This window comes from Berghia stephanieae, chromosome 9, assembly GCF_034508935.2.
Source record: "Berghia stephanieae isolate SIO BIC M18660-M18661 chromosome 9, UCSD_Bste_1.3, whole genome shotgun sequence".
NCBI classification, from domain to species: Eukaryota; Metazoa; Mollusca; class Gastropoda; order Nudibranchia; family Aeolidiidae; genus Berghia; species Berghia stephanieae.
The window spans coordinates 9,190,701-9,209,457 of record NC_088368.1 but is presented as its reverse complement, the minus strand read 5'-3'; the positions used below and the strand labels follow the sequence as shown (position 1 = coordinate 9,209,457).

General features: G+C 34.4%; 1 protein-coding gene across 3 annotated transcripts in view; it reads right to left on the bottom strand.

The window, feature by feature from the left end:
- The window catches only part of LOC144979634 (RNA-binding protein RO60-like), an 18,444-nt gene extending 975 nt beyond the window's left edge, over positions 1-17,469 (bottom strand). The window contains exons 1-8 of one of the 3 annotated variants that reach the window (XM_078926445.1): positions 17,334-17,469; positions 10,798-11,352; positions 9,985-10,208; positions 8,103-8,254; positions 6,835-6,955; positions 5,313-5,450; positions 4,014-4,133; positions 290-459 (exon numbers count right to left, since the gene is read on the bottom strand). In XM_078926445.1, the coding sequence (XP_078782571.1) occupies positions 290-459; positions 4,014-4,133; positions 5,313-5,450; positions 6,835-6,955; positions 8,103-8,254; positions 9,985-10,208; positions 10,798-11,344 (1,472 nt within the window). In that variant the 5' untranslated portion in view covers positions 11,345-11,352; positions 17,334-17,469. Of the gene's footprint in view, positions 1-289; positions 460-4,013; positions 4,134-5,312; positions 5,451-6,834; positions 6,956-8,102; positions 8,255-9,984; positions 10,209-10,797; positions 11,353-11,986; positions 12,073-17,155; positions 17,223-17,333 lie in introns of those variants that run through there. The other 2 variants (XM_078926447.1, XM_078926446.1) reach the window with 2 other exon arrangements.
- Between the last annotated feature and the right edge of the window lie 1,288 nt (positions 17,470-18,757).

The window sequence follows — 18,757 nt, the reverse complement described above, 5'->3', positions numbered from 1 at the left end:
GCAGTCAAAATTCCATTCTGACCCCCTTCCCCCCCCAGCAGTGATTGGGTAGCTGGGTCTGTTAGATCTGTCAGAAAGTACTTTGTGATAGACTAGCGTCCTATCCAAAGGGTAGCAAGCAATAGCTATTGTCCGGGTCATGCTATAGAAAGCGGAATAAGCCAGCTCCATGGGCCTTATGGCACTGAAGGCCTACTTTTTCTTTATAGTGACACCATGATTGGCAAATGTCAATGACAAAAAATTATATTAAAGTTAAAAAAAACAAAAAACAATCTAAATCACTCACTTGGCATTAGGAACTCCAGCCTCTGTGCGGTATTGACTGATGGCTTCCCTAAACTCATCTTGGGACTTCTCTTTCTTCTTGCTCACCACAAGCAATATACAATCGAAAGGCTTTTGCTTCTCAGTCGCCCACCTCAAAGGCTCACAAAGGTCATAGTCCTCATTGGCCGGCTAGGAAGAAATTTTTTAAAAATACATATGATGGAGGGACATGTGAAACAAAACCATCTTCTGATCATCAACATTTTAGGACGATTCAATTTACCAAAATGGTGTATTAAATATCAATTCTATTTCAGACCTGCCAAATTGAAAACTTCAAATTTAGTAATTTTTATGTCAATTTTTAGTAATTTGACAAGGAAATTCGTATTTTATGAAATTGTGTACGAACAACCACATTATTATTATTATTATCATCATTATTATTATTATAGTAGTAGTAGTAGTAGTAGTAGTAGTAGTAGTAGTAGTAGTAGTAGTAGTAGTAGTAGTAGTAGTAGTAGTAGTAGTAGTGGTGTAGTTGTTCTTCTTCTTACCATTATTATTACTTTTATTATTATCATCATCATTATTTAAGTATTACTAAGAATCAAAAATTCTTAATTTTCCATAAAATTTCATATTTGGCCATGAAATTTGTCTAAAATTCGTAAAATTACGAAAAATTCGGCAGGTATGCTATTTAAATCAGTGCTGATGGTGACAAAAAGTGAAAAAGGAGGAAAATTTTGAACGACTGCCTCCAAGCCCCATTTTTACTTCATTAACCCCCACTTTTAGAGCAATTGTTATTACTCTAGCTAACTTCTGGAGATTGAGAAACTGCTCCTATTTGTTCCACAACACATCAAGTCTTTCACTTGCCAGTACATTTAATTGGGAGAAATGTAATTTTTTAAAAAGAGGAAATTTCCCATCCGACACCAAAATTGCGCTCAACCATGAGCACTGTTAAATGAATGTCAAAAGTTTGCCATGATATGTTATGTAAAGAGCCATATATTTAAGCTGTATTTTTCTATCATTCTTTCTCTCTTTGACAAAGGCCAATTCATTTTTGCTATCAACTCACTTAACCATTCCTCTTTGCTACCAAAAACTCCAGTCATAGGAAGAAAAAAACCGCTGTGTCAACTTGCATTCTGAGATATTCTAATCCAAATAACACCTTCTTTAAGACTATGTCCCATTCTAATCCAAATAACACCTACTTTAAGACTATGTCTCATTCTAATCTGAGATATTCTATCTAATCCAAATAACACCTTCTTTAAGACTATGTCTCATTCTAATCTGAGATATTCTATCTAATCCAAATAACACCTTCTTTAAGACTATGTCTCATTCTAATCTGAGATATTCTATCTAATCCAAATAACACCTTCGTTAAGACTATGTCTCATTCTAATCTGAGATATTCTAATCCAAATAACACCTTCTTTAAGACTATGTCTCATTCTAATCCAAATAACACCTACTTTAAGACTATGTCTCATTCTAATCTGAGATATTCTGATCCAAATAATACCTTCTTTAAGACTATGTCTCATTCTAATCTGAGATATTCTAATTCAAATAACACCTTCTTTAAGACTATGTCTCATTCTAATCTGAGATATTCTAATCCAAATAACACCTTCTTTAAGACTATGTCTCATTCTAATCTAAGATATTCTAATCCAAATAACACCTTCTTTAAGACTATGTCTCATTCTAATCTGAGATATTCTAATCCAAATAACACCTTCTTTAAGACTATGTCTCATTCTAATCTGAGATAGTCTAATCCAAATAACACCTTCTTTAAGACTATGTCCCATTCTAATCCAAATAACACCTTCTTTAAGACTATGTCTCATTCTAATCTAAGATATTCTAATCCAAATAACACGTTCTTTAAGACTATGTCTCATTCTAATCTGAGATATTCTAATCCAAATAACACCTTCTTTAAGACTATGTCTCATTCTAATCTGAGATATTCTAATCCAAATAACACCTTCTTTAAGACTATGTCTCATTCTAATCTGAGATATTCTAATCCAAATAACACCTTCTTTAAGACTATGTCCCATTCTAATCCAAATAACACCTTCTTTAAGACTATGTCTTATTCTAATCTGAGATATTCTAATCCAAATAACACATTCTTTAAGACTATGTCCCATTCTAATCCAAATAACACCTACTTTAAGACTATGTCTCATTCTAATCTGACATATTCTAATTCAAATAACACCTTCTTTAAGACAATGTCTCATTCTAATCTGAGATATTCTATCTAATCCAAATAATACCTTCTATAAGACTATGTCCCATTCTAATTTGAGATATTCAAATCCAAATAACACCTTCTTTAAGACTATGTCTCATTCTAATCCAAATAACACCTTCTTTAAGACAATGTCTCATTCTAATCTGAGATATTCTAATCCAAATAACACCTTCTTTAAGACTATGTCTCATTCTAATCTAAGATATTCTAATCCAAATAACACCTTCTTTAAGACTATGTCTCATTCTAATCTGAGATATTCTAATCCAAATAACACCTTCTTTAAGACTATGTCCCATTCCAATCCAAATAACACCTTCTTTAAGACTATGTCTCATTCTAATCCAAATAACACCTTCTTTAAGACTATGTCCCATTCTAATCCAAATAATACCTTCTTTAAGACTATGTCTCATTCTAATCTGAGACATTCTAATTCAAATAACACCTTCTTTAAGACAATGTCTCATTCTAATCTGAGATATTCTATCTCATCAAAATAACACCTTCTTTAAGACTATGTCCCGTTCTAATCCAAATAACACCTTCTTTAAGACTATGTCTTATTCTAATCTGAGATATTCTAATTCAAATAACACCTTCTTTAAGACTATGTCCCATTCCAATCCAAATAACACCTTCTTTAAGACTATGTCTCATTCTAATCCAAATAACACCTTCTTTAAGACTATGTCCCATTCTAATCCAAATAATACCTTCTTTAAGACTATGTCTCATTCTAATCTGAGACATTCTAATTCAAATAACACCTTCTTTAAGACAATGTCTCATTCTAATCTGAGATATTCTATCTAATCCAAATAACACCTTCTTTAAGACTATGTCCCATTCTAATCCAAATAACACCTTCTTTAAGACTATGTCTCATTCTAATCCAAATAACACCTTCTTTAAGACTATGTCTTATTCTAATCTGAGATATTCTAATCCAAATAACACCTTCTTTAAGACTATGTCCCATTCTAATTCAAATAACACCTTCTATAAGACTTATGTCTCATTCTAATCTGAGATATTCTAATCCAAATAACACCTTCTTTAAGATTATGTGCATAGATTAATTTAAATTTTGGCTAGATAGAGACTGTAAATATGAAATATATTATGAGACAAAGTGGGAACAAAAAATATAAAACTAGCACTCGAAATAATAAGCTCCTATTTTATGATCCTTTTCTTCAACTAATAATTTCTTAAATCCCATTTTCTACCCTATCAATATTTGTATCCATTTCATTCTTAAACAAACAAGTTTTCACATTCCACAGAGGTCACTGCATAATAATCTGCCTCTCAGGTGACAATGACAATGTAAAATTTTGCTCTTTCGTGTTATCAAATAAAAAAAAGGGATAGAAAACATAAAAGTTATATATCAAAAACGATCAATGATTGCAATGAGAGTTATCATCTTTGTCTATCTTACCCCTTTGGTGTTTTTGAGAATTTGCTCTAAAACAGCTACAGAAGGCATACTCTTGGTCAACTTGAGTTCTGTGGTATTGCCTTCTTGGTTGAAGTAAATAAAATCAGGTTTGGTCTCTCTCTGAAAAATAATCATGTAGAAAAAGGAAAATGAAGTAACTCCAGTACTATACTACAGTTTTAGAAAGCACGAGGGGTGAATTTTCCCTATCTTTATCCTTTCCTGGATTACAAGATCCATCCCAAAAGTAAGTAAGTTTGTTTATTTTTAAGGGTTTTACGGCAAATGAGACACATTTAGGTTATATCAGCACCAGTAATAAGGAAGGAAATGGGATAGTCAAAAATTATAGATTTACAATTAAAGCACCCAAGAAAAATAAGACAAAGGGGAATGGGTTAGAGATTCTAAGAGCATACTATCAATGTGCATAGTTTGAGATCACTTTAAAGTCTCATCTAGCCACAAGCACAAGATCCCACTAAGAAGAACACACTCAAATGCTTACACAATACATTCAAAACAACAAATATAAATTATAACAAATGATTTACAGAGAAAAAAATCATCACTATACATTTGACTGTTTCCATCAAGGACTCCAGCCAGGTCTAGGACAAAACTAAGTAATCCCATTCCAAGACAAAGACAGAAAGCAACTCAGAAAACAGAAATAGGGGGATAGAAGACACAGCAAGTGACCTCTTGTCCACCATGGGAGGTCAAGAGTAAGTTTTTCCCTCCACAACTCACAAAGAAAATGAACAAGAAAAATGAAACTTGACATTACATAACTTCATCTTATGAGCGATTCGAGAAGATGACCACTATTGGCTATGCACTTATGAAACCAGATTTCAAATGCAGTGACGTTAGAGACTTTATTCAGCTGTCCTATTACTACCAGTGTTACAAATATAAAGTGCTCATCTAACTCAAATTTTTTACCCTAAAGGTGTTCTTTAGTTGTTGGGAATAGGTAAAAGTCATCTGTGTTAATTCCACAGAAGGGGATGGATGATGTAAAATTTCCCATTAATAATGGTCAAGAAGATCCGAGACCACTTTGGAAGTGTGCACAGGAGGTTTGTGATGATGAAAGATGACCCCTGACTGTGATGCCAACAGGAACTAGCCAACAAAAATCAGGATGCAAGTGTCAATATCACCTTCCCTTACTTTTGGGATAGATCTTGTAATATTGGAGAAAATGTCTTATAATGTAATTACATAACCAAAAAATAAAAGTTCAGATTCCAACTCTGCAATTAGATATTTACCTTCCCTACGAGTACTTACTTTAGCCAACATTTGAGCAAGGATGAGGCAAGGTATGAGTGGACTCATACAAGAGGTTCCTGTTACACATGTCTTGGATATCGTCTTGTCATCTACATGGCATGCCATGAGGTAACGCTTGTTGGTGCTTGGCATGTTCTGATTAAGAAATACAACAGATATCAGAGATTGCTAGTATCAGAGGTTTACAGAGTCTCCTCTTGTGAGAAAGTCAAGCACTGCTCAATGACCCAAATGATAACAAAACTATAGCATGGAAACCATGCCCTTGGTTAAGGTGTCCACATCACTTTGGCCAACATGGCTAAAATGGGAATGCAGACCTGCCACTAATACCAAAAAAAAAAAAAAAAAAGAAAAAAAAGCAGGACCAAATAAGAGATAAAACGGGATCAAGGAAATTGTCAATTCACCATGACATGCTTTGCTGCAGATAATATAATAGATAAGATCAAAAACACTCAAATGATACAATATAAACTGTGTAAAAATTTGAAGATTGATTAGAGACAAAAAAGGAGGTCAAATAATAATAATAGAGGACACAGGCCCTGTCAGTCTCAGAGCAAAGCATTGAATGGATGGATTTAGCCTTGATAGCCCCCAACATACACCCAATCAAACATAGGCGCATGCCGACACACACTCACACACCATGTGACCGACAGTACACAATAACGCTACCAATTGGAGGTCATTGAACCCACATACTGGAGGCAGCATATAATAACTCTTGTCATTGACTTCCCTTTACTAAAATATTATCTGACATCAACTGCATACACTTTGAAGGGACTAATCAGACAGACAAAATGTATATTGAGTGACCATAGAGGATTATATGGAAATAGACCATAACTTACACTTTTAAACATATTTTCACTCCATTTTGCTCTATCATCTGGTGTATCTTTATGTGCTACCAGAATCAGTACTAAAGATACGGAAAATAGACCTATTATAAAAATTCAAGATCTAACAGACGATAATCGGGATAGAACAAAATTTCTGTGAAAAATCGGGATGAACGGCAGGTTGGGAATCGGAATGATTACCTGACTTGCTAGACTGTGACTGACATTGTAAGAGGACGAGAACAAAAAATAATAATCATCTGGTGACATCAAATGGGAAATTGATTCCATTAAACCCGTTGAGAGCATAAATAACCACTTTGAAATATTTAAACAAAATATAAATGATACAATGCTCATATCTATTTCTCAATAACATCTACCAACTTTGTGCTTTATCTACAGAAATATATGAGGAGAAAGATCCTGTACTTTCATTTGTTTTGTCTAACATATTTCATTTCACACAAATCATTGCAATTCGATTTAGTCATATGCACTTGTATCAACATCTAAAATTCAAAAGCTACGTATCATTTTTACTCTATCAGCCACATAAAAAAAAGTGGGAGAAATCTAAGATTGAAACATCAAAATAATAGGAAAATAAGTTTTTTTTTTAATAATTAAAAGAAGTATGTGATATATTCATCAACAAACTAACTCACCATCAATGATAACTCATAAGCATTCTTCAGACTCTGAACCAAATGGGGATTTCTTATCCACTTCTTGTGACGATTTATATCATATTTCCTTTGCGCTACAAAAACAGTCACTGGAGATATCCTGAAAAAATTCCAAGGTATAGTTTATAGATGATAATACTCAACACAGAAAAAAAAAATGTAAAGAAGAATCAAAATAAAAAGGGTTTTTTTCCCCCTCAATATGTACTTAAAAAAAACACCAATATGAGCAGACAGATCCATCAATTCCCTCAATCACACCCCCCCCCCCCTCTCTCTCTCTTTTTCTCTATTCCCTCTTCTTTCTATTTTTGCTACTGTCGTCATTTCACCTCCCCCCACTATTTCTCTGTGTAAATTTTCTTTCTTATCTTCCTCCACTTCTTCGTCCAATTCATTTCATAGAGCAATGGAGTCATTGGGAATACACTCAAACTAGGTGAAGAATGGTGGTCATGAAATAACTTACAATACGTCATTCTGGCAGTTGCCTAACAAAGTGTATTTTCAAACTTAATAATAGTGAGCCTCTAAACTTGTCAGCAGGTGCCCATCAGACTCAGCCACCAAACGAAATATTGGACAAGTGAGTGAAATAAGCTTTATTATGATACACAAACACCAGGTTCAGTGGGTTCAGATTTATTAATAATTTTGCCAATTAGGGATAAAAAACAAAAACAAAACAATTACAAAAAATACAAGCTAAAAATGCATGATAGACAGCTAACAAAACTTAATTGTGTTATTGGCTTCAACAATTTATATCAAAGGTCAAGGTAAGCGGTCATTTATCGAAAAATTAATATGACTGCTGACCTTCACATTTTTAAATAATTTTCTGTGCTTTGCACCGTACGGTACTTGAACTGAATTGGCTCATCATAACTTGTTACTTTATTTAACAATACAAATACAGCGGAGTAATGCGCAACATTGTGATGCTTTGTTGACATTTTGAAACAAACTACAATATCTACATCCAATCTCATCTTACATTAAAATTATATTTACTCATCTGAAATTTTAATATTACCAACATTAGCAATGATTTTTATAGGAAATTGTACAATCAGGGTGTTATGGTACAGTTTTTGACCTATTCAAGAGCCCTCGGTTCGAAAATCCAATAAAGGTTAAAAACTCTCTAATATAAGCAGTCAGAGGCTGATAAAACATTTTCACTTTGGTTATCAAATAAAAAAAAGAAACCATTAAAAGAATAAATTTCTTTCAGGTGCTTTTACCTTTCCTCTTCAAAAGCTTTGGCATCATTTAGTCGGTCAAGGACTTTCTGAACATTTGATGCCCTTGGATCAAGCATGCCCAACTCAGCCATTCTCGGAACACTCCTCACCAAGAAGTCGAGAGTCATGTGACCCATCAAACCCACAAAGACCTGGATGGAAACAGACATTAAGATAAATTGCATATGTTATATATATGTAACAAATAAACAAAAACATCGTTTCGGTTACTCACTTTTAACTAATTAAAATTTCATTGAAATTCCTCTGGCAATGTTATGGCGATTTGTTTTTTGTTTTGTTTTTAAGGGTTTTACGGCGCTTGCAACACATTTAGGTCATATAAGCGCCAGTAAATAGGAAGAAAACGGGATAGTAAAAAGTTCTAGAATTACAATTAAAGCACAAAAGAAAAGGTGAGACAAAGGGGAATTTTTTTTTTTTTTTTTGTTTATTGCTTTAGGTCTCTTCCAACACAAATGAGGTTATATGAGAGACCGCTGAAACAAAAAAAACAAGCAATCCAACAAAAATAGTACAAATGTAAATCATAACCTAAAGATATCATAAGCTAAATTATAAATAACCAAGAACAAACAGGCAGAAGATTTACAGAAAAAAAAAAATCCCCTGTCAAAAATACAATCACAAACCAAAGAAGCAGGATAGGCTAGTAAAGAGAAGAAGAAACGACATCACTATCGGATCGTACACCCATGCGAACATCATAGGTATATGATTCAAGGGTGATGCTCCCATCCAACCACCCGCACAAAGGGGAATTGGTTCATATAGGAAACAGATGAAGATTCCAAGAGCACATTATCAAAGTGCTTAGTTTGAGATCACCTAAAAGTCTCATCCAGACACAAGCACAGGCCCGAACTAAGAGGAACACACTCAAATGCTTACAAATTAAATAGTATAATATGTAAACTAAACATAATACAATGCATAACAGAGAGATGATTTACAAGGAAAAAAATATCACCTCTCAAAACAATAACTATGCATTTGACTGTTTCCCTCCCAGCCAGGACTCCGACCAGGGCCAGGAAAAAAACCAAGTAATCTCATTCCAAGACAAAGACAGAAAGCATGTTGGAAAATAGATATATGGGGATAGAAGACACAGTATGTACCTCCCTGCCCACTATGGGAGGTCAGGAACCCCACCCAGAACGTTATGGCGAACAATTGTAAAATACAAAGAAATAGTCATGTTGGAAATTGTTTTCCAGAATGTTACAACGTGAGTGAAGACATCGAAGCTGAATGAGAGAGAGAGGCAGTAAAAGACAATAACTTTGAAGAGGGGATCCCCATGACAGCTACACTCATGCAGTGGATGAAGTAAAAGAGTACAAAAGACAATTTGGAAAATCATCCACAGTATTACGTTTCCATATTTTTGTTTGTTATTTTTCTCCTGGAAGTAGAAACTTTATTAAAATATATTTCATAAAAAAAATGTACAGACCTGTAATAATATTGATAATATTGATAATAATAATAATAATAAAAATAATAATAATAAAAATAATAATAATAATAATAATAATAAAAATAATAATAATCATCATCATTAGTGGCTAGGTGACTCTGGCATAGTTCCAGCCAGTTGTAAAAAGATCCAACGATGCATGTAGAATAATACAAATAAAATTTCACATTTACATGGAAATTATAAAATAATGCAAATTTTGGTCAAATGTTACCACCTCAAAATTCTGAATAATTAGTCTTTAATGTTATAAGTGACTGCCATTTAGGAGACTGAGTGGCATGCCAAAAACTACAACTTGTACCTGGATGGCTTTCATGATCTGAAAATGCAGTTCTTTGTGTCCGTTATAATTAAAAGATCAACGCTAAACCTCACCTCTGGTAGCTTGAAAAAATGTGTAGGTATCTGTTTGTCAATCAAACTATTTGTCTCAATTATACTCCTGATGATTTCCTTCTCTGTATCCTGAGTCTGCCGTAACCTCTCCACACTCATCAAGATAGAACTTGCTTTCTCAACATTTTCATCTACTTCCTCTTCCTTAACTTCCTCCAGAGCCTTCTTTCCCTTGAGAGCATATTTCAATACCAAACTGGTACCTAAACATGGAGGAATGGAAATAAGCTTGAATCAAAAAATAGTTGGAAAACCACTGTCCGCCATATAATCATTTATTGGTCAAAAATCATAGAAAACCAAAGCTATACTGGGAGACGACATAAAATTGTATGTAGTTTCAATAATAATAAGATTTACTTGCACCGATGAGTGAAAAGACATAGGGAAAGTATAAATTAAAAAAAAAAAAAATAAAATAATAATTATATATAGTGTAACAATGCAGAGCGAAAATTTGTAGTTATAAAAACACTAGAAAATCATTCAACAAGAATCTAAACTGAATCATCAGACACTAGACACCCTCAACTAAAAATAATTAAGACATTTTTTTTTTTAATTCAACGATTGAGAAAGAAAAGGAAAAGGAATATATTCAAAGTTTTGTCCTAAAAAGTGAACAAAGGTATTAATTGACACTTTTGCAATCAAAAACCCCCCCCCCCCCCTCTCTCTTAATAAAATGTTGCTGGAAAAATAGAAAGAAGGGAAAAGGGGGAAGAAGACATGAAAAATAAGAGAATGAAGAAAACAAGATGAAGTTAAGTGATAGTAATAGATTCAATTTACCTTTTGAGGCAACCCGGTCACTTGGTAAGTGTATTAGTCTCATCAAATCCTTATGGCTAAATCCATGACCAGATTTGCACTGAGTAATTTGCTGAGCCAAAACTTCTGGGGATTTACTAGAGTAAAAATTTGCTACCAAAGACCGCATGCCTCGACCCCAGGATGCTTTGAATTTTGTTGTACGAATTTCCTTGTCGTAATGAATAAAATTGAATAGATCACATGGATTTTCACAAAGGCCTTCGACTAATCTATAAACTTGTTTACACAAGGAGTCTGTTGAATGTTCACTGCCATCAACACCAAATGCATTGATTGTAGCAGCCAGAGAGAAAAGGAGATTTTCTTTTTTCGCATAAGATTTACGATTAGCAATTGTCCGGAGTCTTTTGACCACGTGCTGTCCACGCTCTTTTAATACACTTTTAAAAAGTTCTGCTTGGTTTGGTCCTAATGTCTTATCCAAAACATGGAATGTACCATCAGCTGATCCAAAACAAGCCAAGCGAGTGACCAGTTCAATATCATTGGGTAGGTTGGCTGCCATGATGAAACCTAGAATTAAGAGAAAAAGAAATTAATATTAAAATTATTTGGATAAATCAAAGCAAGCAGATATGTCTGAAAAAGTACGAAATGCTTTGTCACAAGTGTCACTTTATTTAATCGACATACAAAATAGTGTGGAAAATAAAGGGGGTGAATCAGCATCTTTTTGCTTTCTCTGAACTGTTTGCCAGGCCATTTAGTGATATAATAACCATGGCGAAGCATCCCCATTCGAGCCATGAGAAAACAATCATGTCCTTTTTCAGGCTCTGATCATTCAAGTGGTTAACTTATCAAGCAGATGAAGAGGTCACAAAGTGTCATGCCATTTAGAATTATTTGAAATTGTCATTACTTGCATCCTTACAGTAAACATTAAAATGACAGTTAATGTTGAACCAATAAATCAGGAACACTATTTAAAACAAAAGACATTTTAAAAGTTAAAAAACTGTAAATATGAATTGAAAGATTTAAGAAAAAATAAGAATGCTTAGGGAAAGTGGCTCTATTTCAGCTTCAAGGCAAATGTTGATAGCTATTGGAAAAGCGAAGCATTGGTTTAGGTTAAAATTTTAATTACAATTTCCCTTAATCATTGTTATTTTATTTTTGGAGATAGTTGAAACAGTGCAAATACCTCTAAACAGTGAAGAGAGTTGTGTTTGGTGTCATTTGAGCAAAGAATAATACAAAATTTGTGCACTGGTCCATAAGCAATATGATCTGACAGCACCCGAATATGTAAAAGATATGTCACCTGTATACAACAAGAAACAAGCTGTTTAGTAACTCGCAAAACATTCTGCAAAGTTGGCGAACAATATAAGTCAGGCCTAGAAGTGATTCAGGAAAATATTTTTCCCTGCTTTTTCCCGGTTTTTTCCTGGTTTTTTCCAGGCTCTAGAGAAAATTTTAAGGTAGTAATTTTCAAGCATTTTTTTTTTTTTGTTTGTTTGTTGCTTTAGGTCTCTTCCAACACAATTGAGGTTATATGAGAGACCGCTGAAACAAAAAAACAAGCAATCTAACAAAAAAAGTACAAATGTAAATCAAAATCATAACCTAAAGATATCATAAGCTAAATTATAAATAACCAAGAACAAACAGGCAGAAGATTTACAGAAAAAAAAAATATCCCCTGTCAAAAATACAATCACAAACCAAAGAAGCAGGATAGGCTAGTAATAGTAAAGAGAAGAAGAAACGACATCACTATCGGATCGTACACCCATGCGAACATCATAGGTGTATGATTCAAGGGTGATGCTCCCATCCAACCACCCGCAATTTTCAAGCATATTCATCAATTCTAGACCAGTTACCACTACCTATATATATATATATATATATATATATATATATATATATATATATATAATATATATATATATATATATATAATATATAGAGAGAGAGAGAGAGAGAGAGAGAGAGAGAAAGAGAGAGAGAGAGAGAAGGAGGGAGGGAGAGAGAGAGAGAGAGAGAGAGAGAGAGAGAGAGAGAGAGAGAATCAGAAAAGAGGGGGAAATTATTGACTCGTAGTACATATTACTATAACAAGCCATCCAATATCTAAGCCTACACCATCCGTGGGGAAAAAAAGGAAAAAAAAAAGAGAGAGAGAGAGAGAGAGAGAGAGAGAGAGAGAGAGAGAGAGAGAGAGAGAGAGATGTGAGTGAAAAAGAGAGTGGCTGAGACTGAGAGAAAGAAATATATTTACTCTGGCTATTAATACTTGGACGTATTCCTGTAAAGTCTATGCCTCCTACAACATGCAAAAAAAATATTTTAAAAAAAAGAGAGACAGAGAGAGAGAGAGAGAGAGAAATGGGGAGAAAAGAGACAAAGAGAAGAGAAATCAAAAGAGAGAAAAAGACATTTGAATATTACTATGAGAGAGAAAGTGGTAGCGTCCAAAGACTTGTGGCCTACTTATTGAATTGCACATGAATGAAATAAAGCTAGTTAATCTAGAGACAGACAAAACAAACTTAGTACAAATTACAATGAGTAAACGACCTTAATCTGCCATCTCCAAATAATTGAATAACAAGTCACGAAAATTAATTAAAGTAGCCCAAGGACGTCGACCGTCTTTCTTAGCTTAGCTAACAGTCGCATTCATGACCAAGTCAAAAACAAAACAAAAAAAAAACACACACACTCACACACACACTACTAAGATGAGGGGAGGGATGTATGTTTCTAGCACTCTTGTCTTGTCGACAATGATGAGTCGACTGAGTGAATCAAGCGTCTTTAAGTCTTTCGACCAATCACAGGCTATCTAACCGAACCGGCTGGTCGAAACAAAGACGCTTCTCGCCGTCGATGTATTACGCTATTGTTGTGCAAGTGGCAAGGAATATAACACCTTTTTGAGTAGGCCTAAAAGCTAAAATCTAAAAGTAAAAAATATAATTCTCAGGAATTTGAAAGTCACATTGTTGAAATCGGCTTGAAAAAGAAGAACATTGGTCCTTGTTTCAGAAAAATCGGTTGAAAACCAACTGTTTTACGAATAAATTCGATTTTAAAAATTGCTTTTGTTTATTTCAGCTTTTTTAGCAACTTTTTTATTTATCGGCCGATTTTCTTGATTTTTATATCATTCTTTATATCTCAATGAGACGAGATCAGTGATATACTTTGTTTGTTTCAAATGTAACTACAACATAATTTGTTTTTTTTACTTATCAACCGTGCCTGGATAATTTATTCAACAACTGACGCAACTATCCCATTGCCGTCTTCCAGTGTTTCAGCGATGACTCTAAACCACTATAAATACGTCATGCACAGGAAACATGGTAATAGTCTGTGTACTCTACGAATGCGGACCGGACTTTGCTGATTGGGTCGATCGTCATAACATAGGGCCTAGTAGTGTGAGGAAACCATAAGAGGCTGCTGCCATGCTCTAAGCCGATCGTTCGCAGGTTGGGTAATGATTACGCGGAAGAATACATGTTGGGTTGTTGTTCACCTAAATTTTTCTCACGGCTTTTTCCCGGCCCCAGACAATTTTCACCGATTTTCCCGGCTTTTCCCGGTCGGGAAATTTCAAAATAAAGTTCCCGGCTTTTCCCGGTTTTCCCGGCCCACTTCGAGGCCTGATAAGTCTATCTTTCCAGCTCCACATTTCTGGAATTCTTTCCCAAATCTGTTGGAGATATTGTCAGTGGGAATCTTTTTAAATCATGCCTGAAAACATGCGAAAACACAACTGTGCTTTCTCTCTTTGTGTATGCATGTATGTAATGTTTCTACACGGCACTTTGGGCTTATTGTAAAAAGGGGTAAAAGCAGAGAGATTGGCACTGAATCAGAAAGGGAGAGGGAAGGACAAAAAGAGAAAGACAGAAATCATCCTCATCCCGGCGAAACTAGTCAGAGACTCATACAAAGGTTATTCTGGACGAAGATTCATCATGTTCATCAGATTGGTTCAGCAATAGAGAATACAATGGTTGGATCAGTTGCAGCCAGGGCAACTGGTGGTTACATTAAAAAAAAAAACAATGCTAGGAGTAGGATAGCCAGCGTGATTCCATTGAAGCCCTTGACAAGGAAGGGCTCAATAAGCCTTTGTTTCAATTTGATTTATGCTTAAATAAATAAATCTGAATGAATGTCATGTCTTGTCCTCATCATTGTTACTATCTTAATGTTTATTTGCCAGGTAGACATTGTAAAGCACCTCAAGCGAGAATTTTAAGCTGATTTAAAAAAATAAAAAATAAATGATAGTCTTATTTACTGTATAGAATTTGCAATGATAGTTACAGTAATCCTTTCTTGTTATTCATTTGAGCTTTATATCAAATAATGCATCAAAATAATGTTCCGTTGGTGGTAAGATCGGGTGGTCGGTAAGGGATCGGGCTTTGGTCGGTAGGGGAACGATGGAAAAGAATATGGTCGGTAGGGAAAAAATATATGATCACACATCTAACACCACTAGAACATGGATAACATTTCTTACCAGGGAATAAACATTAGACAACCCAAACCTACCACCATGTCTTCAGATTTTGCCACATTGCTCTTTGAAAACAATATTATTTATGATGCTTGTTTTGCACAGATTATTTCCCTTGTTCTCGTAAGGCGTGACAAGGCTCTTAGCGGATGGGATGACTCTAGGTTCTATTATTAATCGTTATGGTGGAGAATTAAAACGATATCTTATATGCAAAAAATAAATAATAATACAAAATCATATCATTCTGATTCTAAATTCACTGTAAATGGTTCTTTTCGCTCAAACTTAATACCACAATAATTTTGAACAACAAAGATCAGACTTATCTGGCTTGGTTCAAACAAATCATGTTTACATATATTGCTTATTCTATGCACTCACTTCTCAAAGAGAACTTAATCTTTTGCGGATTTTCTCAAATAAAAAAAAAATTGCTGAAAAAAGTCAAACTTAACCTTGGGGTGTCAGTCAGGTCTACATTTTTATCAAAAAGATTCACTTTTAAAATGAATTTTGAATGAAAATGAAAACGTAGTGTTTTTATGCACCTCCGTTGACGGTGTATCATCAGCAATATTGAGTTTCTGTATTTGGACATGGCAAAAGTTATATTGTGACATCTATAGGATGTTTTTGATAATAAATTTATACATAAATAATAATAATTTAATAAATCGATATATAAAACCAGAAAATAGAAATTGCATTGAAGGTAAAATAATGTTTTAGAAAGACATTAAATGTGATGAACAGGTGGCTCCGTCGCGCAGTGGACAAGCTGTCAGACTCTAAACTTGAAAGTACTGCGTTAAATTCCCATAATTGTAGACATATTTTTTTATTTGTTTTAAATTTACTTTGATTTTGTTTGCTTTTTTTTTTTTTCGGAATGTAAAAAAAAAAAAAAAGTGGCGGAACCAGGATTTGAACCCGCAACGTCGATTCTGGTAAAACTTCCAGGGCAGACGACTAAACCCTTCGGCCATGACACCCACTTCGAAGTCGACGCATATTGTTATATGTAGTAACAACTGATTTAATGTTGGTTAATTTTATGTTTTTATAGATAATTTATTAACTTTCCTTATTTCCATGTGCATGTGGAAACATTCCATATTCTGGAATGTGGATTGTTTAAAAGAGCGGAGTTTCAAATATCTGTCTGGGAATAACGAAATTTGGTTATCCCCAGACAAGTGTCTGGGGATAATGACAGCCCAGCCTTTTCGTTATCCCCAGACAGGTGTCTGGGGATAATGACAGCCTTTCATTAATTTACCATCACTGCCAACGGAGGTGCATAAAAACGCCACCAAATGAAAATGGAATTATTTAGGTGTGACAAAAAAATTACCTCCAAAATATCAAAGTGAAAATAATCACATGTGGACATGGAAGATAGGAGTCAATGTGTTAGGGAATATCTTTTTGAAGTTAAAGCCCAGACACCAATTTCCTCAGCCTCAGCCGGCGTTGCTAGAGACCAGAGAATCAGGAAGAGATTTCGTTTTCAAGAACAAACCCATTCATTCATATGGCTGAAGAGCTTGTGATTTAAAAAAAAAATTGTTATCTAGTAAACTTTTCTTTGAGGACCCTGACTTTGAGATTAACTAACAACAATTCAATAACACAACAGAGTATAGACTGACTATAGAGTGTAAGTGTAGAAACTAAGTCTAAGTCTAGATATCTAGAGTGAAAAAAAAATCTGTGTTGTTGGCTCATGGCACGAGGGTAAGGACAGTCTTTCTCGCTAATCAAAGCCATCTCTTAACAGCCAATTTTGAAGGAATACGGACAATTCAATTTCATAGTTACCTATCTATTAGTCCTCGACTTTGACTCTCACAAATTCAACAAGCAGCCCAAGAATCAAAATCAAATGAGAATCACGAGTTGAGTAACGGGAAAGTTTATGTCAATTCAATGAATGGAGTCTATGAATTACAGATTTAAATAATACTTAAAGAAGACCACCACAGACATTATAGTTTACCTTTTAAAATCTACACCCTTGTTAGTGCGCTCTCAATTAAATGTTCTTCCTGACATAAAACACCGAATGAATGTCGAATACCGATCGAATAACATGCATTCTTTATCCCAAATTGAGGACTGAGGACCGAGACCAGGATTGCCAGATGGAATTTGTAAAACAATACCAAGCCAAACAATTCAAAGAAAAATACTTTTAAAACAAAAAAACAAAAACAAAAAAAAAAACAAGTTGTCACCTTACGCTAACATGTAGATTAAGGTTTTTAAAAATGGTTCCAATTTACGCGTCGGGTAAAACACGTGTAATTAGTGTTAAAAGCAATAAACAAAAACAAATATAACAGCTTCAAATAAGAACAAAATACCAAATACGGAACGTTTCAGACTCAAAACCTTTCTCCAGCCAACTACAAGAAAGAATAAAAACATAAACATTGTGGTCGATCTCGTTTTTTGATAATGTGTTTGTTTGTTGTTGTTGTTGTTGGATGAAGAAGGGTTTTGAGCCCGAAACATTCTGTGTTTGGTATTTTTGTTTCTTTTTACAGCTGTAATATTCATTTTTGTTATCAATATCACTTGTTTATAGAACAAAAACATTTTGTGGTTTGAAAAAAATCAAAAGAACTCAAAATGTTAAGCTTACGTGCAGGTATTTATTACAAGTCTGATAGCCGAACGCAATTATGGGCTTAATTCAACATTACCTAAATGACACAAAGAGAGTAGCCAGGCGAATTTAACTGCGATTTTTTCACCACAAAACGAGCTCCTCATCACTGGTTGAAAGTCTAGGCATTGTCAACTTTCAGACCAGTAAAAAACGAGCCTAATCAGGCACTCTCTAGAAAGATCTACCACAAATGAATCGAAGTCGGTTTCCCAGACAGAAATACATTTCCAAACCTACTAGAGGACATGCATATAAACTGACGATGTTCTCATCAGGATCAAACACCCACCTCAGTTCCTTCTACCCATCTTCTCAATCAAATTATATTGTTCGATCTCAATTTTTTGGTGTCTATATGATGATGATGATGATGATGAAGAAGAAGAAGAAGAAGAAGAAGAAGAAGAAGAAGAAGAAGAAGAAGAAGAAGAAGAAGAAGAAGAAGAAGAAGAAGAAGAAGAAGATGTGATAACCCAATTTATTATGGGCTCATTGTCGTAACGGAAACTTTTAAAAAATGACGCAAAGTATTGCCCATTACAACCTTGGAATAACCATGTATTATCTTTTATAAACAACAAGGAATGAAGTGAGTAGAAAAGTGCTAGAAGACAATAGAGAATAAAAAAGAAAACTTTCACGGCGATGGGGGCTGGAACCTGCGACACAACTCCGCCTGGCCAGGAGAGCGTTGCGCTGCTGTCAGAGCTATCCACCACTATTTTTACAACACTGTTAAACTAGGCGTT